We start from the raw sequence: 27,008 nt of genomic DNA, 5'->3' as shown, positions 1-27,008 counted from the left end.
TCTACTTAATTTCTTGGTTAAAAAATCATGGGGAAGACTTAGAGAGAGAGAGAGAGAGAGAGAATATTCTTCAATAAGAATCCGCATTTTTTGCAACCCTTCATGCTTGCTTAGAAAGAAGTAAGAGAACCCTCTGTTATTTCATTTTCCACTTCAAAGAATGGCTTCACCACGTCCAATGATTGATCCCTACGGGGCCGACTCTGATTGTTAACTTATACCTTCTTGGTCCACCTCTAAGGCCCATCCTTCTCCCTCATCTCACCCTGCCGACACTCAGTCTCACCATTAACTCCTCTCTCTCTCTCTCTCTCTCTCTCTCTATATCTATATATATATATATATAATAATGGGTTTCTTTGGAATATGCCCAAGGAAAAGACCAAGCATATCAATTTCAGAATGAAGCTCAAAGCGTAAAGAATTGGAGGGTTTTGGTACGGTGGCTTTGTTTCTTGATATTTAATTAGAAGAAAGATGTGAACCGCACATATCATTCGAGAAAACTCCAAGTCTTGATCGTAGAAAAAATTTTCGCAGTGCGTGTTGAAGGACAGACCTGTCTCCTGTCAAGCAAATAACACAGTCTTTTCATCAATGGCGATGGACCACCACAGCCACTGAAGCGCATAAAATATTAGATTTTGTCACACAAAATCTCACGAAGAAATGCAAAAAATTTTCACCCTCCTTAATACCAATCATTAGATGTTCATCTCAGATTTTCTTCAAACAGTCGTGTTTGTCATTTGTGGGTTTTGTTTAAATAGGATCAAGGAGAAAACTCTGACCTGAACCGAGACATTCTCTCCCTTTCAAACGTAAGAGAAGTCATCTACAGATAATTTCTCTAACGTGGTTAAAAGAAAAGAAAAACTGTACTTACAAGTTGACCTAGAAATAGGTCTTCATTGGGTTGAATTTACCATTTCAAATTGAATCAGTGGAGCCCATTTGATTCATTGGTCAATGCCAAATCCCGAAGAAGCTTTGAACCCTGGGGATGAAGGAGTAACTTTGCCTCTCGCGATCCGCCATTGGCCAATATGTAAGTTTCAAGTGCCTCACGCACTATTTTTTATTATTTTTATATAATTTTAAAATTTTCTTTGTTTTCTAACTATTTTATATATAATTTATTTTATTTTTTGAAAAAAAAAAGAAAAAAAAAGCATTCTTAAGTAGTGGGTGAGTCTTTTTTTTGCCTCGAGGAAACATACCTTTAGGCAAGCATGCAATCTTTTTACAGGACACCACTTTGAAGCCAATTGCTTTGTGCGCTCTTGTGACCATTTTGTTGCAGTTGCACATTAAAAATCCCAACATATCTGGTGGGACCCACCCAATGTGGAGAGCATACTCTATAATGCCATGCCTCCTTGGCATGCCCTCAATTCTAAAAAATAATAATAATAATTGAACATCTTTTTTTTCCAAAATAAGTCAAAAATATCGGTATCTGCGCCGTATCATTCAATATATTGTGCTGCATATGTGAAATGCCAAAGCATATATTTATATATATTAAATGGTGACTTTATTATTTCAGCCTCATCCAACCATCTAATCAAGGTCATTTCATTTCATCATGATAGGGTGGTAAGTGAAAAACAATGAAAAAAACAAGAAAAAAAGTGATTGACATTTTTGTTATCTAGTTACGGTTCACGCATTTTTCTCATTGTTTTTCTCCCAACGAACGCATTGAATAGAAATAGATTGAAAGACTCATGTGGTTTTGACGTGTTTAAGCAAGGGGTATGTTTTTTCAATGAAACAAACAGTGATTTTGAATTCCAGGATGTGTGGTGTAGAGTTGAAAGTGATTGAGAAACACAGTTGGTGAATTTGGAGGAAGGGGAAAATGTGAGTCTCCAAAAAGTGCAGCAAATGTGAAGAAGATTCAGCTGAAAACATTTAAGGAAATAAATGTGAAACATTTATGTGATCCATGGTTCATTGGCTTTGACTTTCTTCTTCACCTCTATTAAATTCTCTTAGTTGTCTTCCTTGTCCTCTTTATTTACTGCAAGAATTTGTTTGGTACACTAAATATTGCAAATTTCTTATACTTACCAACAAAAAATTCAACTTAATTAAAATAAACATGCTTAAAGACCCAAAAAATCACATAAATCAGCAAAAGAAATGTTGGGAATTGCTTTCCTTGGCGGGACGCCAAATCACGGTATATTTCTCACTGGGAGACAAGAAATCCAGACTCTTGCCAAACAAAGAACCGTTTGTATCTCATCAATGATTTGAATTGGAACACAAGAAAGTCCTTATGGCAAAGTTCTGCCATCTTTTTAGATGTGAAATCTTATTGCTGCTCAAACACCATTTGAAGTTTAACAAAGATGTTCATTAATCCAGTAAACAAGGAATCATTAGATTTTTGCTCAATTTGCAAACTTGGTCAGAAATATGACAATCTTCTATCAATTATTGAGAACATGTTAGACTTCAGCTGAAAACTTTACAAAAGGACATTTATGCTCAACAAAAACCCCTCTCTCTCTCTACTATATATATATATATATATATATATTCAATTCCAACAAAAATCGCAAAACTCTCACATCAGTTGCAACTCGCGGTTGACTATGATATGCTTTCAGTGTCTATTATTTGTACCAACAATGGAGGAATTTAAAATTGGGTCTGTCATTGGATTAGATTTTTCATCGGACCTGGATCTGCCCAAACTTTTCTCTGCCTGTGACATGCTGATTTAACTGAACTCTACCACAGGTAAGACCAATCCGGTTCTAGATCTGGATACCAACATGATAAACCGATCCAACCAAACTATGAGAAATGAGCTATGACAAAGTGGATTACCAATCTATGCCTTGAGAAATGAGACATCTTCACGCCAAATCCACGTTTGGTGGGACCTTCTTAAACAGACAAAATATCTCAGCAACATGTATCTCAAATCCACGTTACATGTAAAACAAGCGTGGACCTACCTTAAATCCACGGGTAGGAAACGCACCTTGATAGTGTCTTAGACAGAATGTCTCAGGGTTCCAAACACGCTCTTACTAGCAATAACATGACAAAAATGTGATAATATTGTGTAAACTTTGAGTTATGGCATATTAATTATATTTAGTTATTTTTAACTTTAATTACAACAATAACTGCAAATAACATTCTCGATTGATAAGGATACATGAAAAACGTGACAATTCAACCAATAATTTTTAGCATTAATATAAATTATGTTCTTGTGAAATTTTTGAAATAGCATTCTTCCCTAAACTCGGAATAATATGAACTTGTAAAACTCTTTGCAGTTTTAACAATATAATATTGTCAAGAAACCCAAAGTGTCGGTCTATCTAAAAAAGGCTAAAAAAAGAAAAAAACAATAGGTCGGCGGTCTTCATGAAGACATCAAATCCCAACTTCCGGTAGGTAATGGCGTGTGGTGCCGACGTAATCTAATATAGAGATAGAATATTTTTCATTCCCATAATGCCCTTATTTAGAATCCAATGTGCCGGTCTAGTACTGAAAAAACAAATAAAATTTTCAAATACCCCCCTCTGCATGAGGTAGGTAGGAAACTTCCTCCAGGGTAAAATAAAACCCACTCTCCATTAAAAAATCACGTGCCGAAACCGCCAGTCAGAAAGGAAAATAGAAAAAAAAAAAAGAAACATGTGAAGAACAGAAATGCAGATTGAAATGACCGAAATGCCCTTGCTTGGAGACTATGAAGATGAGGTTCCTGTCGGTGGCGAATCGCCTGTAGTGTGAAAGCAACGTGTTTGGTGAGAATGCTGCAAATTATTATATCAAAGATAACACCGGTTGATCAAAGAGAAGAAAAACGCCGGCAATAAATTAATCTATATTAATGATAAACATGGTAGAAAAACATGTTTTTTGTGCATAAACCGCAGTTTAAGAGATAATAATAACAACCGCAATAATAATAATAGTAATAGTTTCATATGTTATGGGCATATTTATAGGTTGTTGTTAAGTTTTGAAAATGACAATTATGCCCATGCTAACTTTGGGCACCAACAAATTTTTTTACTTTTAGCCCTATAACAATAATTTACATATTAGTGCGGAGTGAGATTTTGTGGTAGGAAAACGTGTGAAACAAACAGAGTCTCAGGTGAGAAACTCCTTCCCGGGAAAACCTTTTAGAAGTTGACCTTTCTACAGCCACGAGTTCAGGGAGTGATCCACGCACCACGAGGCGGCTGGCCTTCTCGTGATTTTCTTCATCCGCAGGGTTCTAAAGGGACGCCACCACGGTTGGATTTTTATCTTATCCAAAATCGCGAGCCGGCTTCGATAGGCAAGCGCATTAAGCCGAGCCGAGCCGAGCCGAGCTGTCATAGTCCAGCCCACACGCGGGGGCCCAACGGCTACAAAACCGTATACGTGTAGGCCTCCATGCGGCCCCGCCCCGTTCGGACCCCTCGATAAGTACGCCGTATGCGTACTCCACCGACGCTTAATTCCCAAAGTGCCCTCGCCATTAAAGGCAAAGCTACCTAAACGTGGCTGAGACTCGATTAATCTTCCGATTCGGAGTATAAGGTACGATCCGATACGAGTCGGAGTTTGAAACGAAGCCCACCCACACGAGCCTGGGCTCGGTCGTGATCCAGCCAAAAAGCAGCACGGGCCACGGCGTTCTTCTTGGGCGTAGTGAGGTCATGATCGACTCCCTTTTGTGTCGAAATGGACCGAGTCAATGGCGGCACCTTGCTATTAAAGGCAAAACCACCTAAACATAGGTGAGACTCTATTATAATTTCAATTCGGAATCAAAGGTATGATCCGATACAAATCGGAGTTTGAAACGAAGCCCACCCACACGAGACTGGGCTCGGTCCTGATCCAGCCGAAAAGCAGCACGGGCCACGGCGTTCTTGGGCGTAGGGAGCTCATGATCGACTCCCTTTTGTGTTGAAATGGACCGAGTCAATCGCGGCATCCCGAGTCTTTAGATTGAGTCGAAAACGTTTAGAGATGACCGGTTCCCACAGTCGCACTAGCCGTTGTTTTCAAGACTGTTTAGGGCAAAAAGGTCATTTATGGGGACGACGATTATTTCCACATTTCAAAGAGTTAAAATCAGGGGGAAAAAAGAAGCGTGCATACAGAGTGGGGGTGCCCTAGATTTAAGGGTCTTTTTCTCTCCCTCTCTGTCTCTCTCTCTCTCTCTTCATCTTCTTCACCCCGTCCCCCTTCCCTCTGCTAGAAGAAGAAGAAGATACCAACTCCTCATTTCGATCTCTTTTTCCCTTTCTCGGCTGTTTCTGAGGGCCTGTGGTTTGTTTCTTGTGGGGTTCCTCTGAGTACGTGGAATCGTCGGCAAGTTTGGTGAAATGTGGAGGGAAGTGTAATTAGAGATGTCGAGAAATCTCAGGAGAACGAGGCCGGGATGGGCCTGGAGGCAGGAATCTTTTCCGTGACTGCTGCTGCCCGAGTTTTTGGCTCTCAGGATGACGTTTGCTTGGACAGTTGCATGAGTGGTCTGGTTCTGCTTGCGATCTTGGTGGATAACTTGTCGCATGTGAAGAGCAACTGCGGTTTTTTCATACGGAGCAGGGGACGCTGGGGGAAATGCGGCTGAGTGGTCGTTCTGGCCGTTGAATTATTGTTTCTTGTCGTGTTTTGGTTCGCATTCTGAGGTGGGAGAACTTGGGGGAGTAGAAAGATTGAGTTCAGTAGGTTGGGCACAATGCAGCAGCAAGATCAGAGGAAGAAAGTGAGTTTCTCCGTTGTTTTTTAACAAATGGGGAGTCGTTGTGGAGTTTGGTTTGCGTTTGGCCGGAATTTTTTTTTTCTGTCGTTTATTTGCTCGGATCCGGCGTGATCAGAGCTTGGAGATTGGTGGGTGTGCACAATTCTTGGTTGTGCTCGTAGTTGGAGTTGTTTTCTAGTGTGGATATGCCCTAGCCTTTTCTTTTTTTTAGGTATGCTATGGTGGATCTGATAAGTCTTGGCACAATCCTCCGCATCTGTTTGCTTCTTAGCCACAGGGTGCTTTAGCGGAAAAGAATTTGTAGTTTTGGTATTTGATTCTTCTTATCCATAGGATTTTTTTTATTTTTGAGGCAAGAATCCTTTTAAAGAACTTGTACAGCCTTTCCTTTTCTTTTTTCAGGATTCCCGATTTGCACTACCACTATGCTTTTGCGTCATTGTGCCTTTTCTGGCTTTTTCGGTTAAATTGAATCAGAGTTTTCTTAAAAATGGTTCGCAAACCGTACCTTTTTTCCAATTGGTTTTCTAACAAGGACATTTACTTTCGAAGAACTGCTCCTTCCTTTTGGCTTTCCTTGCTGCTATGGATCATTGTCGTATTACTTGGGTCATCGGATTTTCCTACCTAACTCTTACTTTTTTTTCCTTTGTCTTTTATCTCATTTGCCTGTTGTCGAGAAGGGTAGTTTTTTCAGCCTTTCTTGTTACTCTGATGCAAGGACTACCACTTATGGTTCTTTATTGTGACATTCTCTTTTCAGTGATACCGGCACCATTTCTTTTGCTTAGGCAGAAAAAAGTCGTTGCACTAACTTGAAATCTCATCATTGTGCTGTGCCAAAGAATGGTGTTATTTGCCCTTCGGATAACTTTTCTCTTTTCTCAGTCGGATTGCTCTTATACGGCTCCCTTCGTTTATGCAAAGTATTGCAGTTGCCTCTTTTTGTCGGGTCATAATTGGTTCTTGCACCATAGGATTCCGAATTAACTAATTGCCTGTAGTGGTCTAAAGTCCTCACCAGGTCGCCAACAGTAGCTGATGTCACTGATGATGTATATGGTATTGACCTGGTCCGTTGAAAGCACTTGTTCATGTATCTCTGGTTATGTTTCTTTGTGCGGTCTTTGCTGTTTTGTGGAACTGTCCCCTGTAATTGCCTTATTTGCTTGTTTTGTTGTTCCGCTAAGGGCGTGAACGAGCAATTGGTGGCTAGTTGTGGCTTGCTTCACCGTTGGCCTGACTGTTTGCTCCTTATTGCTTTCAGAGCGCCACTGAGATGGACTTCTTCACAGAATATGGAGACGCCAACAGGTACAGGATTCAAGAAGTCATTGGGAAGGGAAGCTATGGCGTCGTATGTTCTGCCATTGACACTCATACAGGGGAGAAAGTGGCAATAAAGAAGATACATGACATTTTTGAGCACATCTCTGATGCAACACGCATTCTGCGGGAGATCAAGCTGCTTAGGCTTCTTCGTCATCCTGATATTGTTGAAATTAAGCACATCATGTTGCCCCCATCAAGAAGGGATTTTAAGGATATCTTTGTCGTTTTTGAGCTTATGGAGTCTGATCTCCATCAGGTTATAAAAGCAAACGATGACTTAACCAAGGAACACTATCAGTTCTTTCTATATCAGTTGCTTCGTGCACTGAAATACATCCATACGGGTATGCAGTTATTTATTTTTTTCGTTTTCTTAAAGAGTAATGAGAATGACACGTTATGCCAACAATCCCTTTATGAATCAGTTGAGCTCAATGTTGACTTAGCGTTTCAATTTATGTTAAATGAACCAACATTCTTGCCATGGTTTCTTCTGGAACATGAGCTTTTGTGTGTACCTCCTCCATTCATGGGTATCTTATATGTTTTGTTCCTCTTAATGTAGCAAACGTCTATCATCGAGATTTGAAGCCAAAGAATATACTGGCAAATGCAAACTGCAAGTTAAAAATTTGTGACTTTGGCTTGGCTCGAGTTGCATTTAATGACACTCCGACAACAATATTCTGGACGGTATATATTTAATCCTGTAATTGCATTTGTTGCATCAGTGTTTACCTTTCTTTTCCTTAGCTACATTTCGCAATTGATTATTACAACTTCGTTTCATTTCCTTTCGTTTTTAAACTCTTGGGCAGGATTATGTTGCAACAAGATGGTATAGAGCTCCAGAGCTGTGTGGATCATTTTTCTCCAAAGTATGGGTTCCATTCCCATTTCTTACTCGAAGTACATATTTTGATAGCCTATGGTGACATTTTTTATGTCTTTGTTTAAAGCATGGAAATTTGTGGCATGGAAGTTTGCTTAGCAGTATGTATCATATAAGCATTGGTGTTTCAATTGCATCCTGTCTGAGAGGAATTTCTAGGTCTGCAGATATCTGCTTTTTGTCTTACGAGTACTGTGAGAAACATTGTCCAAATATTAAACAAATTGAACAGCTTTAGAAGTCTAAATGTCAATTTACTTGTTGAATATGGTTTTATTCAAATTATTTGATTCCCTTCTTAGTTGAATGTAGAGGCATTAGGTCGTTTGAGCATAGATATTCTCAGCGAGATAAGAGTAAGAAGGGCTAGGTGTCTTCCCTATATAACGTTGGCTAGAGATGCAAAAGGTGATGTCGATTCCATTTTTTGGTTTCTGATCAATTAAGTTTGCTATTAGTCTTTGAGTCTGCGAATGCGATTTGCAGAATTGCTATGGAAGGACAATCCTTAGTCTCCCTTACATCATGCTCGTTTGTTGACCTATTCTTTTAGCATTTCTCTGTGGATGCAATAATCAGATGCATAATCAATTTATGGTAGTGGATATATAGAAAGATTTAGATTAAAGTGCATGAGGCCCCAATAACAAAATAAATAACACATTAAATGATGAGAGAGTGGTTTTTTTCCAAGACCTTTATATGTGCGTGTATATAATGTTTTGCATGTGAATTATAAAAGGGTGTCATATACAATTTTTTTCATATAGCTTTTACCACTAAGACACCATTGGTTGGGTGGTTAGTAATTATGCTCCCACACACTTGGCATGGGATTGAGTTCTGGACCTCTGGTATGTTTGTACAGAACACAGATTCATTAGTAAGCGACAACCTTCTTAGCGGTATTGAACAAAGTAACAAACGATTTCACTTGTCTGTATTCTCTTTTTAAATGTGTATGAAGACTGTCTAACAGGTTCTCCTGTCAATCATTTAAGACTAGCTTGCAGACCATGAACTTGTTTGCTCCATGATTTGAGGAAGTGGGGGTGTAGGCTGAAAACTGATGAGTGGTTCACTATTATTGGGATTGAAGTTATGAAATCATGTAGAAAATTTATTTAAGTCGCTCTAAATGAGTTTCTTGAATGGCACATTCTGATACATTTGAAGCAAACCAGATTTTATTCATCTACTAAAAAGTGAATTTACTTGTTTCTATTTTAGCCACACGAGGATAATAGGACCATATAATAGATTACTATTATCAACATTAGCATCAACCTAGTTACTACCATACTAAAATTTTCTTTTCTTCTCTTCGATGACTCTTATTTGTGAGGCTGGGGACACCATGATCATGCCAGATGAAAATCTTATTTATCATTAAGTCCTTGTCTATATGCTGTGTTACTGTCTAATAGATACATCGACTCTTTTCCATTAAACTCTAAGTTGCTAGTGATCAAAAAATGCTTGTTCAGGATGGAATATTGAATCCTTCTCCAAGTTGAGATTCCTGTCTCATTCAGGTACCTGTATTGAGATTGGTCCTCGATTTGGTCAGCATATGTTTTATCACTGCATATGTAATTTCGCCATATTTGTTCTGCCAACTAATTACATCCTTTGTTGACTTGCAGTACACGCCTGCCATTGATATTTGGAGCATAGGTTGCATATTTGCTGAGGTTTTAACAGGGAAGCCACTTTTTCCTGGAAAAAATGTTGTTCACCAGCTGGACTTGATAACGGATCTGCTTGGGACTCCTTCCTTGGACACTATATCTCGGGTATGTAATTGAATATTGAAAATTGAAACTATAATATTTATTCTTATGTTGTGTTGAAGCAAAATCGTGTGATTTAATTCTTGAACTGTTATCTGGTTTGAGGTTGCAGGTTCGCAATGAGAAGGCACGAAGGTACTTAACCAGCATGAGGAAAAAGCATCCTGTGCCTTTCTCACAGAAGTTCCCGAATGCTGATCCACTGGCGCTCAAACTACTGGAAAGATTGTTAGCTTTTGATCCCAAGGACCGGCCAACTGCGGAAGAGGTATGCTGATGCCTCTACTCAAATCACCTTTTAGTTATTGCATAATATATCAAAATACTACTTCCATTTCAAGTAGATAGATGCTTGTTATATGTGATACCTCCCCCTGTCTGGATGTTCCAAATTGTGGGTCCTCCTGGTTCTCATGTGATAACAGCACTTTTGGTAGTAGGCCTCTATGCTGATTTTTTATTTTTTAATAACAATGTTGACGCATCTGTGTCTGGTCAGGCTTTAGCAGATCCTTATTTTAAGGGCCTAGCCAGAGTAGAAAGAGAGCCATCTTGTCAGCCAATCACAAAGATGGAGTTTGAATTTGAAAGACGTAGAATGACAAAAGATGACGTTCGAGAGCTTATCTTCCGTGAGATCCTGGAATACCACCCTCAACTACTCAAGGACTATATGAATGGAACTGAAAGAACAACCTTTCTGTATCCTAGGTTCTCTCATCCTTTTCCTTTCTCTTTTTCTGGTCTAAGCTTCTGCTATGAATTATGTTATGATCAATCCTGATTCTTGAATTTCCTATTTTAGTGCTGTCGACCAATTCAAGAGGCAATTTGCTCATCTTGAAGAAAATGGTGGTAAAAGTGGCCCTGTAATTCCTTTAGAAAGGAAACATGTCTCTCTCCCAAGGTATGCAGGTTAATTCACGTCTTTTCTTGGGAAAAAATTGTTAGAAAATGGAAAAATGATTTCCTTCAGGATCTTGTTTTCTTTTGTTATTATTATTATTATATATCTGCTTTCTTGTTGCATCTTGTAATGAAGCCACATTTTTTGTTGTATGTTTTTTCTCTTTTAGATACAATTGATTTGATTTGCTTTATTTTGCCTGTAGGTCAACTATTGTCCATTCTGCTTCGATTGCTCCAAAGGAACAGGTACCTGTTTCTTCATATAGAGATCGGTGTGTTGACAGCCAAGATGCTGCTTCGAAAGTCTCCACAGAAGCAGCTCGCATGTCTGCTATCTTTTCAAGAACTTCACAGGCCCCACAAAGGATCACACAAGGTAAATGATTCATCCTATCAGGCAGCCTTGGGTAGCCTATAGATAACATGTATGGTTGCTACAGTGCAGGACTAGCACAGGTAGGATGCCAATTTTGTAAATGAGAAAAATAACATGAAAATAGTGCAACAGAGGACATGGATGATCTACAGAATAAAAACTCCGTATCTATACAAGCAAGATTCTGGATATTAGAACAGCTGAAAGATAAAATCGACTTTTCGTATAGCAGGCTTCAAGATTTTTGCATCATGATTGTTGCAGGATCCTAAACTTTATTTTGATGCTGCAGCTAAACCTGGGAAAGTTGTTGGACCAGTTGTACCCTATGAAAATGGAGGTCCAAAGGATGCCTACGACCTTAGAAGACTGATGAGGGGTGCTGTTCTGCCTCCCCAGTATTCTGGTCCAGCCTCTTATTCTGGTTTCCAAAAGGTTGGGAGGTCGGACCATTGTGAGAAGACTGTGCAGACAGAAAAGGAATACAATGCTGCCAAGCCTCCATGTATACCAAATAATGGTGCCACCAAAGTCGCAGAGCATATAGCAATAGACATGAATTCATCACCTTTCTACCTTTCACGTGTTCCAAAGGCTGAGGCTGGGGAGGATCGAACAATGGCAGATGCAAACTATTTACATGCCAAATCCCAGTTCAATGGAGTGGCTGCAGCTAGTTCTCGGAAAATGGGTGCCGTTCAGTATGGCATGTCAAGGATGTACTGAGGATTCTCTTGATGGGGAGGAATTCTCGTATTCTGAAGTACAGGGTGCAACTGTGAGCTTCATCCAGTGACGAATGGACACCTCAACCTTTAGTCGCATCGTTAGTTTTCAACTTTTTATTTTGCTGGGACTTGAGGAACAGAAGACAGCAGCATCCATGCTGTAGCCCAATAAATGGAGATTCTGTTCATCACCCCGAAGCGGCTAGCATTCTCACGGCGCCAATGCTCAAAACCAAGGTTGCTGCCTCCCTCTCTGCTGCCTTCGTGGCTGCTGCCTGCTGGTAACCCTGTTGTGCTCCTTCTGCCTACCTTTCACACGTTGGAGTCTAGAGAGCAAGGCAGAATCATACATGTGTATAACGAACTGTATTCAAATTATATTTTCGAGTCCATTTCCAATCAAAATTCACTTGGTGATTTTTGATCTCTCTCTCTCTCTCTCTCTCTCTCGTTGGTCTTTTCAAGAATCTGTTCATAAAAATGTTGCGGACTTCATTTTGCATCAAGGAACGGCTAGAACATGAGACAGCAAACGTTGCTTCTTCTGAGTCAGCATCTAATATGGCCAGGAACTTCGTTTTCGGTAGGGGCAACTTAGAGGTCTCAAGCCAAGGTTCCATAGTAGGGTGTACTCTCCCATCTGCCACAAGGACGTCCAAAAGTTGTGAGGCTTGTCAATATTCGTCAATTGGAAGGCAAGTTGGGGGTTGAGTTTCAGCTCTTGGCCCCCCCATTCATTGGACCTATGTGCAAAGGAGCATGTTGTGTTCTTTTCACAAGAGGCTTGGCTCAAGCCGGCCGGCCCATGTATCTGACATGCAGATCCAACATTTCATCCTCTGCCGTGACTCTCATCCACTGTGGTGGATCAAAAAAGCTTTTTTGTTAAGGAGCACCAATATATGTAAATAAACAAATTGTTGACTAAATAATATAAAGTACCAACATGTAATCTGGGTGGGCAATTGCCAACACAAACCACATTTGCCTGCACCACTGCTCATAGGAATAACAGTGAAGCCCTACAAATCCCCCTCGACTCCAAGATGTACAAATAAGACTTTACATTCAGCAAAGCCTGTCCCGCCATCTCTAATTAAACATTACATTCAACAATGTCCTACTTTTGCTTTAAACTTTACATTCAGCAGGATTCTGCCCAGACTTCTTAACCTACATCAGCTCTTCCAAGCCACAACCAGCATGCCAGCCAAGTCTTCTTCGGGCCTCAGCTCTGAAATTTCAGCTCTTGCCCAGCCTGAAGCCAGTCATCGCAGCAACATGTGTTTACCTGCTGGAGCTGTCAAGTTCGACTGTTGCCGGTTCAAGGTTGTCGTCCGGTTCCACGACCTGACCCACATACATAATGGGTAAAGAACAAGCTCCCAAATTTACCCATTTCAAGTACTTAGAACATATATTTATGTGAAATATGTGGACATAAAGCACTCAAAGCAGCTGGGTCATGTCAAATATTGAAGTAAAATTGCACCCAGAACCCAACCTCACTCAATACTGAGGGGAAAATTATAAATGGCATGAAATTTGTGATTCCTACAGCCAGAAACTTGGCTCTAGCTTGGATCAAGTTGGATCCTGTCGTGCATTGGACACAAACCTGATCCTTAACAGCTCTGTGCCTTTGTCATTTCCCCAGCCCCTTGCATTATTGGTTATGGTCCCATGAGATGAGAAAACTTATCGGAAGCCTTCCTCAAGAAAGACTACCTTTACAGTCTTTAATGGATCCTGTTCATGGTGGAACCAAGTAACCAGTGCTCATCTCCTTTGATTCTAAGAGAGAGGAAGTACTTTTTCTTCTCGAGAAAGTGACATCTAGGGGAAAACGATGGACACTTGCTGGAGAGGGATGGCCCCTACCCTTTTATTAACTCAGCATTACGTACGGAAAAGAGTCAACAAAACAATGAGTATACAAGTTGGTTTCTGAAATCTGACAATTCAGCAGATGTTACTATTGACCCAAGACCTGTGACAGCAGACATCAGGAGCTCCTCATGCATATACTGGTTTAGGGTGAAAGGAAAATGCCTTCTTTCCTCCACGCTGTGGCTTTCAGTATTCGGCCTGCAGGATGAATTATTGTACATACTGCATAAGAGCTTAGATGAAGACATCTCACGACAGTATTGATTTTGATGCGGCAGCGAGCATCAATATTGTTGTTTGGCCAGATCCCACCCGCATCCAGTCCTGAAATTTCAGCCGAAGCAAGTCATGTTTCTTCTGTTTCAAAAAAAAAAAATTCCTTGCAATTATACCAGACGTGCATCAGTGCTGTACATGTCCCGACTACAACATCTTCAAATTTGGCCTTGTACCACCACAGCTCATGTTTCATTTTGAAAACGAATACACCAGAAATGCTTGAGAGTCTTCTCTTTCAACTTTAAGAGATTACCAATACTAGAATACTTCATCTACTTCAAACTCTGTCAGTGGGGCATCTCCTTTTGAACAATTTCCTTACTAGTTCAGAATTCATAATTCTTCTGTGATAAATTTCGTAATTAGCCATGATTTACCATTGATGGCACAGATGACCCAGCAACAACTTCATATAACATCTCCTTGTCTGGCTAGTTTAATACTTGCTTAGTTCAGTGTCAAAAGGCTAATCAAAGTTTTAAACTTGTAGAGGGGCCGACTGTATGAGGTTAAATCACCACGGCCAGAACACTAGTCCCCCCGCCATCTAAGAAGAAAGAAATCTGTCTCAAGATTGACTGTTGCAATTTGCAATACCAGTTTTCTTTCGACAATTATATGGTCATTGAAAATATCGCAAGGTTTTAAACAGGCTTTCACATGCATTCTTACCATGCTCCAGTCCTCCATACTGTAGTTACAGTGAGATCTGCTTTAAATTGGATTTCTCTTTTTCCTGTTCACTGTTCGCTGCTTCCTGAAACCTCAGCCCTTATTTTAACATATTATCTTTTTAACAAAAAAATTGCAGAACCATTAGTCAGTTTCTGAAGTTTTCATTTAACCAAGAAAACCACACAGAAAACCAATGTTCAGATGAAAAAAGAACAGCATTTTGTTATTTCATAAAAAATTAGAGCCGCTGGAAAACAGTTCATTTTGTAAAACATCTATTTACATCTTTATATTTTCCTTAGCTAGTATTTATATACGCTCGACAGCGTCATTATGTAGTTTGTCTTTTGCAGCTGTCTCCATTAAGACTTTTGTCGGATGCACATTGGGAGCTGGTGAATTCTTCACCGTGAATGCCTTTAATCCTCCAAGCAAGACCTTCCAGCAGCTAAACTGCAGCTATGCCACCGATGGCCATGGAGCTTATCAAGGTTCGCCAACTCCTCACCATATTGCTTCTCTTTCATCTTCATCCGTTCTCTGTAGCCGCTGCTACTGCTGTACTCCCCAAGGAAGCACTGCCCACAAAGTCCGGCTACCTACCAATCAACAAAACCACAGGATCAGCCATCTTCTTCACTTTCTATGAAGCCATCCAGCCTTCCTCTGCCAACACCTCCCAGACCCCACTTCTCATCTGGCTCCAAGGTGGGCCTGGATGCTCCTCCATGATCGGAAACTTCTTCGAGCTCGGCCCGTGGAAGTTCTCCGCCGACAACCCAGACCTCCAGCCAAATCCCCACTCCTGGAATCGTCGCTTCGGCCTCCTGTTCCTCGACAACCCGATCGGAACGGGCTTCAGCATCGCTGCAAATCAATCTGAGATTCCCACCAATCAGAAGTCCGTCTCCCGGCATCTCTATATTGCTTTCCAGTACTTCCTCTCGACAAACCCGGGGTTCCAGTCTCGCCCCCTGTACATCACGGGCGAGAGTTATGCGGGGAAGTACGTTCCGGCATTTGGGTACTATGTCTTGAACAAGAACCGAAAGGTGAAGCCATCTCGCCAGATAAATCTCCAGGGAGTTGCGATCGGCAACGGCTTGACGGATCCCGAAGTTCAAGTAACAACACACGCTGCATCTGCATATTTCTCAGGTCTGATCAATGCTGAGCAGAAGTTCGAGTTGGAGAAACTTCAAATTTCTACTGTGGAACGGATTAAACTCCAAAAATGGCGTGAAGCAACAGATACTAGAAACCAGGTTCTACATTTTCTTCAGAGTGCGAGTGGGTTACCTACACTCTATGACTTGAGGAGGACAAGGCCTTATGAGACAAAGATGATAGTAGATTTCCTAGGAAATGAAACTGTCAAACAGGCACTTGGTGCCAAAATGGATATCGTCTTTGAGGAGTGCAGTGACTTGGTAAGCTTTGTCTTGCATGAAGATGTGATGAAAAGTGTGAAGTTTATGGTTGAAACGCTAGTTGCGAAGGTAAGAGTTCTGCTATACCAAGGGCTTTTCGACCTGAGGGACGGCGTTGTCTCGACTGAAGCTTGGATCGAAAAGATGAACTGGGAGGGACTGAAGTGGTTTTTGATGGCAAAGAGGAAAGTGTGGAAGGTGGAGGGAGAATTCAGTGGGTCTGTTCAGAGATGGGGGAAACTGAGCCATGTTGTTGTCGCTGGTGCAGGACACCTAGTCCCTGCTGACCAGGGACTGCATTCTCAATCCATGATTGAGGAATGGGTGTTAGAGGAAGGCTACTTTGGAGATGATGAAGATGCGGCAGGGATTCGGAAGGCCATCTGAAAGCACGTTCAAGGAGACCATGACTCAATCAGGCAGATTAAGTTTTCCATTTTTTCAGTACCTTGGCTTTTTGGGTAGATATTGGTGATCCGACTTGGTTTTTATGCATGTATATTTGGAAACCATGTAGCGATTTTGCTTGGTTGCTATGTTATGCGTTCAGCTTAAAGATGGTAAGGCTGCAAAGGATAGGAGCTCCTTTTTTTTACGGGGACAATGGTGATTCAACTTATGCCAATTACCGCACGCTATTATTTATATGCGTGTACACTAGGAAATGATCTAGTCATTTTGCTTGGTTGCTATGTTATGCCGGAAACAAGAAAAGAAGAGAGCTTGCAAAAAGGGAGGGAGGGAGGGAGGGAGGGAAAGAGAGAGTAAATTGTAGTCGGAACCAACCGCCAGCCAAGTGGGGTGATATGATCATGAGCCGATAGTAGAAAGGAACAAACAAGCAGCGAATTTCTCTGAAGACTCAGTTTCGTTCTTTTTGGACGTATCACCGGCAGCAGACGAGCCAGGAATGCCATGTGAAGAGCCAAATCCGGAATATTGAAGATGGAGAAGAAAAAAGAAGCAGCTGACGGGGTTAGATCGATCGATAAGAAAGGAGGTGATAGTTGGCCAAACAATGGCTAAAATATTTCGAAAGAAAGGGCCAGTGGCAAAAAGGCATCCGCGAGTAACGTCAGACCTGCCTCCCTTGCACCTCTGTTGCCGAAACCTGTTAGCACCTTTTTGTCACTTGCCCTCCTTTCGAGATATCTTAGTTACTGTTTGGCTCACCCTCTCTTCATTGTCCTGGTTTTGATTCTTCACTTAGCATTCATTGCTCATCTACTACTACTGGCGGGCTTGGAAGGGGCATAGCAACCGGCTCTTCAAGGATGTTAACTGCTTATATGCTTCTTTCTGCTATCAACTTTGGGACGATGTTCACATCGCCCTCATGCTTTGCATACCGCTCTCTCTCTCTCTCTCTCTCTCTGTGTGTGTGTGTGCGCGTGTGCACGCATGTGTGTGAGTTCATATCTTATCTTGGTTGCTATGTTATGTATTCTATGTCACGACGAATTCCAAGAGGTCGAAATTGCCAAAAGAATTGTCGGACATCGATGATACATCTGCCATTCTGCACAAATGCCCTTCAGTGAGTTGAACATACAAGAACGTGTAACCTCTTCCGTTCATTTTATCAACAACCGACATGCCGTTCTTAGATTCAGGTTTTAAATACGACCATCCCTCAAGTTCCAGGCAGAAAAAACTCCCCACACGCGCCCCTAGAGTCACTATATATCTTCCGATTTTAGACATACACCCTTATTATGGATTCCGATGATATGTAACTGCTTTCACGTATTTTACGTGACTATAAGACTGTCATTATTGACAATGCCATTAACGATTATTTACTTTTTCATATTTCAGATGTTCCTCATGTTGGTAACTATTTCTTTACATGATTTTAAATTTTATAGTGTAGACATTGCTCTGTTGAAATGATCAATCCATCATGAGATTATTCTCTTCCACAGGGAATCCCAAAATCTGCAATGGCAGTCGGGTGAGGTCTAGTCGAAGACAGGAATTTCAGTGACATTACAGCAGAACAAAGTAAGCCCACGAAGATGACATAATATTACTGATACAATCAAAATAGACATAAAAACCTTGTGGTTATGCTACGGATGCCTAATCCACGTCCACCCATGTTATGATGTCTAGACATTCATTCAAACAAGGCAGAACACCATCCACTGCATTAACAAATCATTGGGAAGCATTATCATCACATGGAACTACCCTCTCAACTCAGAAGTTTGTACATATCGTTAATGGATGACATAAATAAACACAATGGAGCAAAATATATCAATCAAGTTTCGTTTTGAATTGTTTGACCACCAGGCGACGTTGGATCACAAGGGTGTGCACAACAACAAACGAAAGACACTTCTTTCTACTCGAGTGCTGCTTAAAAACTACTAAACGAACGCATGACATCATGGTGTACAACAGCACTAGAGGCTGCCTCCTTTCCAAAGTTAAGCAGTCACAATAAATGAATTCATTCAGTCACTGCCGCATGGACTCTTTGTATCAGTCAGTTCACCAAGAAAAATATACAGAGTGTACAGCACCCTAGAAAGGTGAAATTTGATGGTGGTGGCAGTGGAATTTGTATGGCTAACAAACATGTGCAAAGTAAGCAAACAATTAATTTTATTACCAGCAAAATTTCTCATGTACAGGCAACTCTAGTTTTCTACTATGACATAAAATTACATCCCACTGCCAACAATTTCAGCAACCAAATCGCCAAACCGGTTTATTGCAAGGGAACTGTCAGAATGACCCTCCACAATCAGCTGAAGGCAGGTAGAGAATAGGATGATAGGTAAGCTGAATTAGCTTCATAAGGACAGCAAGCGTTACGGACTTGTTCTCCAACTGAGTTATTGGCCCCTGGGGATTAAAGGGTGTAAGAATTGAGGAGATAGGCTGGTATATAACCAGTAAGAAAACAGATCATATAGAAGTTCATCAGCCTTGAGTGCCAAATCTTTTTGCAATGATAGGCCGTACATCATCAGCAGAGGCAAGTGTCTCAAGGAAGGGAAGTAAAGACAGTAATTCAGAATCTGTCGGGTCATCAAACCAGCTTTCAATAGGAATTCCATTGTTGACTTGCAATTGGAAAACCTGGAATCATTGAAAAAAGAGATGCTTAGTCCCCAGGAATATATTGATGTATCTGAAGATCGACCACAGCACCCCAATGTTCCTCCACATCATATGCGCACATGTAAAATCGAAAACATTGGTCCAAAGACCAAGAGATAAAATTCAAGATTTTTGGATTAAAGATCAGGAGAAAACCTGTGGGGAATTATCAATTATTGCAACTTTTGCCAGGTCACGTCCCAAAATTGTCAGGTCCTTCATGTAACTGCCTTCTGAAAATATACAAGAGTCCCGGTAGACACGCTCAGAAATAATCTTTTGGTCAGGATCTAATATATTCAGCAGCTGCTCTGCATACATGCTTTGACTGGCTGTGAAGATAATGACCTCAAACATCTCTGCTACTCTTTCCAGAAATGTGTGGAGGTGGGGCCTTCGTCGAACATAGACTGTGTGCTCTTTCATGTTGAAGAAAACAGGAAAGGTGAAATCTGCATCAGGACAATGCTCCAGGGAAGAGTGGACAAGTGTTTCTGAACAGAAAATAGATGCAGTCAACTCTCTAGAGTAAACATCCAAAGTTTCAGAAAGCAATAAACTTTCAAGCACAAATAATACCGTCGAAGAGACATTCAGGAAACACATTACTCTTGAAGAGACAGACCCTTACCATCCAAGTCAAGAACAAGAGTTATAGGCTTCCTTTTACGTGATTGTTTTGGCATCAATATGGGTAGATAAGAAGGAACTGCCTCAGAGATCTCCAAAGAGTTCCCAATAAATAACTGTGGGTCAAAATATTCTGTATCATCAAGGTCCTCGTAACTGCTTTTATAACCTAATTTCTGCTGAGATGGTTTGCCCTGGTGAATTGCCAGAAACAAACATCCATCATCAGAGTTCAGCATAGCATCTTCAACGGATCCAGCATAATCAAAGTTATTGTTTTCAGCAGTCTCTTCCAAGAATGGAAGTATCATGCATCTCTCAGTTGCATCAAATATCATCTCTGGATGGATACATTCATAATCAAGACAAGAATTAGACATAAGGGTCCCGTCTGACCCAAGATCCTCAGCAGCAGATAAGCTAATGGCACTCCCATCAGCAACATGAAAGCTTTCTGAATTACAATTCTTATCATCACAAGAGCTGCTACTGCTATCATCACTTTCGTCAGAAATCAAATCTGGCACGGCAGGATTTTCAATGTCTTGAACTGCCAAAATAGAGAAAAACCACTCAGTTTAATCAGCCTACAGTTCAGATAAAAAAAATGGGGCAACTGCAAAAAAACACATGACAGAAAATCAAGAACCAAGAACAGGTAACACCTGTAAGCAGATCAAGCACATTATGGTACTGAAACTACTGATGCATATGATTATCACCTACTACACTCTTTTTTCCTGATATATGGTTTCTTCTTTAAGTGATCCATTTGCCAAAGGTAAAAGACTGTCAAAATATGTCACAGAAACTCTGACAGAGACAGCAATGCGCCAATCATGAAACTGATTAACTATCTGTAAAGAATGGGGTTCACAAGTTGCCTGCTAAAGCTATGCTTCATGAATATGGAATCAGCCAGTCAGCTGTTTGGGCTTGACCATTTGACCCCTACATTAACATCACTTGGGACCCAGCCTACACTAATAACTGGTAGATAATTTTGCAGAGAACTCTATGATGAGAAAATATTTTGTATCATCATTTCGTTCACATATATTCAATAAAATTTTGTTTCTCTATGCATGTCTAGAGCTCAAAGACATCTCTCACAACCATTAGTGTCCTATGCAATTTCTCTCTCTATAACCAAGAGACAGCACCCACTGTACAGAAAATATAGTGTGTGTGTGTGTGTGTTGGGGGGGGGGGGGCGCTTTTTTTTGTTTGTGTGTGTGGAAAGAGAGAGAGAGAGCACAAAGAAAATGAATAACATGAAACAAAAAACTAAAGCAAGAAAACAAGTTTAGCTCACTATACCAGCACGACTATAAACAAGCTGTTGACATTGAAATTCCTTGGGCTCCAATGGTGGAGAAAAGATAGTCTCCAATAAATATGAGCATGTGTTTGGTGACAGCTCCTGCAAGGAAGATGACAAAATTACAACAAGAACATATACGTGAATGAGCCAGAACAGCAGACAAAAATAAAGATGCAACTTCAATAATGTGAAATAACATAAGCATTCCATGAAAGGCTCTCCACAGGCCTAACTTTTGAGTCGTCCCACTGAACCATTAGATGTCCACCATGCATGATGCGAAAGGCAAACTCAACCATTTAGAGCAAGTAAACAAACTTGCTTAAGTTAATAGAATGCAAAATTTTGAATTTTCAACTACACCATATAGTAAATCAACGAATCACTTGATTAAACAGGCAAGAAATACAACAATGAACACATCCACCAATTATTTTCTCAAGGATGATTTTTGACTCAGTTCTGAATAAGCAAATACAATTAGCTGCATTTCCAGTATGCATAAAGTTCCTTGTTTCATGAAAATAATATAGCACACTAAGGTGACTAAGCCTTCAGAGATCAAGTCATAACCAAGTGAATCTATGGTCTGCCACAAACTTGTGTTGATGCTGATTAGTGTAACCCACTGACTCAACTCAACTAGATCTAGGCTCATTAGACCATACAAAACAAGGAAAGAGATAAACTATACTAAATCCTATTACACCCTGTAATGCTGATTAGTGTAACCCACTGACTCAACTCAACTAGATCTAGGCTCATTAGACCATATAAAACAAGGAAAGAGATAAACTATACTAAATCCTATTACACCCTGTACTCACATTAGCAGAACAGCTGGCATGGTCAACGGCTTCAGCATGGTTGCTGTCATTGCAACGAGCTGCAATAAGTGGAACTGCAATAAACAGATGATCAAATGGAAACAAATTTATCAGAGTAGTCCAACATCGAAAATCCACTAAGTGTCAGCTGCTATTATGAAACGTAGATCTTATAATATTGAAGGTCCTTTTTTCCACATTCAATTATTAAAGTGAAGAATATGGAAAATGTCCAGAATTTAAAGCTAGTACAAAGTTACAAACTCAAAATGCCCCCATGTTCAGTAGTCTATTATACAAACTACAGCTTCTTTAAAGAAATATACAAAGAAACATAAACTATAAAAGGTCTGATAGTTCGCCACCTTTCACATATGAACACCATTTTCTGTGTTACTGTCATTGTGCCCAAAAATTTTCATAAGCTTAAATAATTTCCCCATCCATTAAGATAAACCGCCAGCCCTTTTTTTCCATAAAAAGAAATAGGGCGATGAAGCCATTTTATTGGACTCTAATATGTTCAAGATAACAATTACAGTACCAATTTTTCCTTAAATTTCAGCCGTTAACAAATTAATTCAATAATAACAGTCTGGCAATTTAATACAAGTTAATAAGAAATCAGGGAATTTTTTAAGTCTACTCCAAAAATGAAGACAAGAAATGAATTCCTTTCACCTCCAAGAAACAGAGACAGCAACCTGTAAAGTTTTATGCTTATGAGAAAAAGGTAGCCAGCCAGAGAAAAGGATGGCAACTTACCAGCCGAATTATCTTCAATTGAAGAAGCCTCTAATTCTACAGCTTGGCAACATATCTTTGATTCACACTGAGAATCCTTAGCAATTTTATTTGATTGACAGCATGGGTGAACACCACTTCTTTTCCTCGTCAAGTTTCTATCTTGTTTGGTCTTCATTTTCAAATACTCTCAGACAGCATCTTCCTAGTCAAAAAATTCATCTGGGAATATCAAGACAGTTTGATCATTGATGTTTCTCTAACTTCAAGAATGATTAACACTACAGAAGCAGTACAAAGAAACAGAGATATTATACAAAAGCAACTACAGAAACAAGGCAGCATAAAGAAATACAAGTAGTCCCATCCGTTCAAAAATAAAAAACTGTAAGAGGCACACATATTCCCCAACAGTGCAATAATGTCAGCAATGACTTTCTCCCAGTAAAATAACCATGAATCCCTTGGATCCAACTGAAAAGCATAGGAATTTAAAAAGCTGAATCTCCTTCAAATGAACTTTTGTAGAATAAAGTTATTCTGTTAAAATCAGAATATTAATCTGACATCATTCATTTTTTGTTTTATCACGGCATTCTAAAATGTTTTGCTATATATCCTCTAAATGAGCTCAAAACCAGAAAAAACACTAAAGGCCAATGTTGAAAAATATAACTCTAACAATACAATACAATGTGGAAAACCCCCGAAAAATATGAAACCTTGTGCAAACAAGTCATGAAATTCAACTAACAACCTTGCAGGGGCAGATATCCACTTGACGACATGATTAATATAATTCAAGTGATAATAAATCCAGTAAGTAGATAAACCCAATAAATTCTATTAACGTCTGGAGGCAACAACAGAAAGCATGGTCCAATTTACCTAGTATTTGCAAATATGCAATATAATTCAAATTTCAAAGTAGCATTCTATTTCTGTTAGGTTACTGGCTGCTTACATTATTATTGCTTAGAAGTTCTGGAGGGAACTAGGCTCGTTATCAAGGTTCCCTAAGCCATAAGGAGCAGATTTTGTAACTCGAAATACATATTTCTCTCACGAATGTTGACTACCCTTTGACCTGCATTTACCGAAACTGTAGGTGAAACTGACTGACCTCAAGTACTTAGTTATCAGGCATCACGAGATGGGAATCAATGTAGTCAAGAAAAGCTTAGGCAGGAAAAGCACAACGACAAGAATCCTCTGAAGATATGCTTCTTTCACTAATTTACTTTCATTAGAAATTTAGAAGGATGATCTAACATCTAACCGTTCATCTCGGCCCAACGAGATTTACACTGATATGAGATAGCAGTTTAGACAGCTTATGAACAAATCCCATTTTTCTTACTTCTTTGGTTGGTCCTCTCAATATTTTTTATGACGCTTATTGATGGCCATAGTAACTAAATAGCATAATATGTTTAGCTCGTATATGGATGATTTCTATTATCGCTACGTCTGTCCATCCAAGAGCCTACTCCTCGTCTGAAAGATCCGCAACCACAAGTTTCTCTTACGAAACCAGGGGAAGAAGGAAAACAGAAAGCGCTCAAAATATTTAGGTAAATTGAGCTCCGGAAAAGCACAAATCCATATCTCTGCCTCGTCTAGCAACATTCCAGTCCACAACTCAGCCGCATAACGTCTCTCTGGGTTTCAAAGACAGACAAGCACAACTACTTGGTTTACCAAAGGTCACAAAGGCGAAGACGATCCGATGATTCCGATCAACCCGCTTGGAAAGCTCAACCCTTATTCTGCACTAACAGAGCCGCACCCACAACCTACCGTCTTCAAAAGGCCATATTCCCTACCCTCAAAAGCACAAACCCAAACCCACCAAGTTCCAAAATCCGACACCCTGAGGGTCAAAATTTCGACCAAGCAAGTCATCCACTTAATCAAGAGCGAAGGAGCCACATAGAGTCGCCATCAAAAAAGAACCGCCTACTAGAAGAAACCGATTTAAAGAACAAGAGATAGACGAAAACCCAACGACGCAGAAGATCAAGTAAACCAAGAAAACCCCAATTTCGCAACCAAAGAAACAACAAAAAGATTAATTACAGAAGCGCAAAAAACGTACCAACGACAAACTAAGAAAGACAGGAACTGAACTAAGAAAAAGTCAAACCAAGAAAAGTCGAAAGCTTGAAGCAGCAGCAGCAGCAGGAGAAGAAGAAGAAGAAAGAAAGAATCAACTGAAAAGAATCCGACTACCTCAAAATTCAAAAGGAAAGAGGAAGCTGGTGCTCGCCTTCTCTCCCGTACGCCAAGTGCTTCGTTCGATTTGTCAATCCACTGAAAGACGGAGGGAGGGAAGAAAATTTTGGTCCTCCCCACAACCCGAAGGATCTCTCTCCCTCTTCCTCTCCCTCCCTCCCTCAATAAAAGAGTCTTCCTACCAACGTTTTGATGACGCGGTAATGCTCGAACATCGACGGCTCCGATGCGATCCGCGCGCCTACGATCGCCTCTGTGGGGGTCGAACACGTGTCTCGACCTGCATACGTCATCATGACAAGTCATTCTATGACCACGTGGCAGACGATGATTGACAGAATTCAGTACCGCGGCGCCCATTGACTCGTTGACTCTCTCTCTCTCTCTCTCTCTCTACAATCGGCTGGTTTCAGGTGATTCTCAGGGTCGAGAATGTGGACCTAAATTCTTTCTTAAGGTACCATTAATGGGTCCATCTTCCATTAAGTAGCTAAGAAATGGGTTAACCTGTAAGGGTACTAGCTCCTTCTCAGTTTTATTTCGTCCCTCATGGCAAGGGTTATGGCCGCACCTCCCCCCTAAGTTTTTGCAGATCAAAACTTTAATATCATGATTTTATATGCCCTCATTTGTTTGATTTTCTAGAACTTTTGTTTTGGGTATTTTAATATCATGTTTGCTTGTCCATAGAACCTAAATACCATTTGTTTCTAACAATAGTTCAACAATAATAAATTAAAAAAAGTTCAATGGTTTAAAAAAAAAAAAAAGCTCAAGAATAAAGTTCCAACTATTTTTGTGGAACTTTATTGCTGGGAGAAAAGTACAAGGAAAGTCCCGGGTGTTTAGTTTCGCAGGTGTTTCGTGATAAAACTTTCCACATAATCTGGACTTTTGTTCTACCTCAACAGCAAAGTTCCAGCTATTCAAACGGGCCCTTGGAAAAAACTTGGCTCCTCGACTGGTCATGAGGCAATAGTGATGGTACTAGGGTTGAAGTTTCTTTATCCTGTTGAGAACACGACAAGTCTCCTAATTTGCTTGGAATTGCACTACGTTAGTCTTCCTCCAAGTCATAAATTAAGCTCGGTCAAGCCAAACAACATCAAGCAAGTGTTTCACAGCAAAAACTTGCATAGATTTGTTAAATGGTACGTTGATGCCATAGATAAAGCTGGGAAACAGGCCAAGCACTTGCAATGCAGCTTTGCTTCACTTGGTTTGCGAAAATGGTATTTTGTGATTGTTAACTTTGAGAAAAGTACTCAAAGAATCAACTATTCGTAGCAAATATCTTGATACAAAATGGCAAAATCACTTCTTCCTTGGCCAAGAAAAAAATATTTTCGTCTTCAGGAGAGAGATTTTTATATTTCATATCAACGACTGATACTTTATCTGGGAGGCAGCCCTTTGCAAATTTCTCTAAAAAATCAAGCACTTGCTTGTTCATTTTTAAAAATTGAGTATGGATTTATTATATGTGAAAAAGTTATGCAGTTTTTTGAATTTTTACATTTTGTAAATTTATTGTGTTGAATTTTATGAAAAAAATGACAACTGAAACTGGTATATATATGTTCACACAAATCATAACTTTGTTACCGTCGTAAATATGTCAGTTCACTTAGGACTCGGACGAGAGAAATTGCTCTGATTTGTGGACAGGAATCGCTGTGGATCTAGCAGGTGCAATCCTGCTCACGAGGACAGGAGACGAAAGAATCCTGGTGTCTCTGGTAGCATGTAAAGTGGGTAAACAAGCATCTTTTAGGAGACATCCATAAATTGGAATGATACAGAGAAGATTAGCATGGACCCTGCACAAGGAAAACACACAAATCGAGAAAAAAGGTGGGTAAGCAAGCCGAATGAATCAAACTGGGCTTATTTGGGTTGGCTCATTTACTCAAAGGGAAGCCCAGCTTAGCTTGTGGCTCCACTCCATAAGCAGGCTCCACGAAGAGTTTTTCTATTGGCTTTTTGACTGTTTGAAATTGCACTTTATATGGATGATATAGATATGAGATAGTGAATGTACATAAAGAAATTAGTAAGAGCCAAGCCAACACAATAACTACATC

At 40.1% G+C, this 27,008-nt stretch overlaps 3 protein-coding genes and 1 non-coding gene across 7 annotated transcripts; 3 read left to right on the top strand and 1 right to left on the bottom strand.

The window, feature by feature from the left end:
• The first annotated feature begins 5,145 nt into the window (after positions 1–5,145).
• Positions 5,146–12,202, top strand: LOC116247803 (mitogen-activated protein kinase 10-like). The gene is made up of 10 exons (XM_031620125.2): positions 5,146–5,749; positions 7,014–7,422; positions 7,644–7,771; positions 7,897–7,956; positions 9,617–9,766; positions 9,876–10,031; positions 10,263–10,474; positions 10,569–10,670; positions 10,876–11,048; positions 11,341–12,202. The coding sequence occupies exons 1-10, from the start codon at positions 5,723–5,725 to the stop codon at positions 11,772–11,774; spliced, it is 1,851 nt and encodes a 616-aa protein (XP_031475985.1). The 5' UTR covers positions 5,146–5,722; the 3' UTR covers positions 11,775–12,202.
• Positions 12,203–15,041: 2,839 nt separating this feature from the next.
• Positions 15,042–17,504, top strand: LOC116249235 (serine carboxypeptidase-like 50). The gene has a single exon (XM_031622450.2). The coding sequence runs from the start codon at positions 15,082–15,084 to the stop codon at positions 16,435–16,437; it is 1,356 nt and encodes a 451-aa protein (XP_031478310.1). The 5' UTR covers positions 15,042–15,081; the 3' UTR covers positions 16,438–17,504.
• A 1,142-nt stretch (positions 17,505–18,646) lies between these two features.
• On the bottom strand, positions 18,647–25,081 carry LOC116248558 (uncharacterized). Of its 4 annotated transcripts, none has more exons than XM_031621422.1 (7): positions 24,922–25,081; positions 22,711–22,970; positions 21,946–22,019; positions 21,115–21,217; positions 19,796–20,344; positions 19,321–19,658; positions 18,647–19,143 (listed from the first exon to the last, which is right to left on the bottom strand). In XM_031621422.1, exons 2-7 carry the CDS (start codon positions 22,865–22,867, stop codon positions 18,985–18,987), a joined length of 1,380 nt encoding a protein of 459 aa, XP_031477282.1. In that variant the 5' UTR covers positions 22,868–22,970; positions 24,922–25,081; the 3' UTR covers positions 18,647–18,984. The 4 variants fall into 4 exon arrangements, with proteins under 4 accessions (XP_031477282.1, XP_031477280.1, XP_031477281.1 ...); XM_031621420.1 differs by having other exon boundaries at positions 22,711–22,911; XM_031621421.1 differs by having other exon boundaries at positions 22,711–22,894.
• A 1,608-nt stretch (positions 25,082–26,689) lies between these two features.
• On the top strand, positions 26,690–26,790 carry LOC116249419 (U6 spliceosomal RNA). The gene has a single exon (XR_004171184.1). It is a non-coding gene; the product is annotated as a U6 spliceosomal RNA (small nuclear RNA).
• The last annotated feature ends 218 nt before the right edge of the window (positions 26,791–27,008 follow it).

Source organism: Nymphaea colorata, chromosome 2 (genome assembly GCF_008831285.2).
Source record: "Nymphaea colorata isolate Beijing-Zhang1983 chromosome 2, ASM883128v2, whole genome shotgun sequence".
NCBI lineage: Eukaryota > Viridiplantae > Streptophyta > Magnoliopsida > Nymphaeales > Nymphaeaceae > Nymphaea > Nymphaea colorata.
This window is presented reverse-complemented; position numbering and strand designations above follow the sequence as displayed.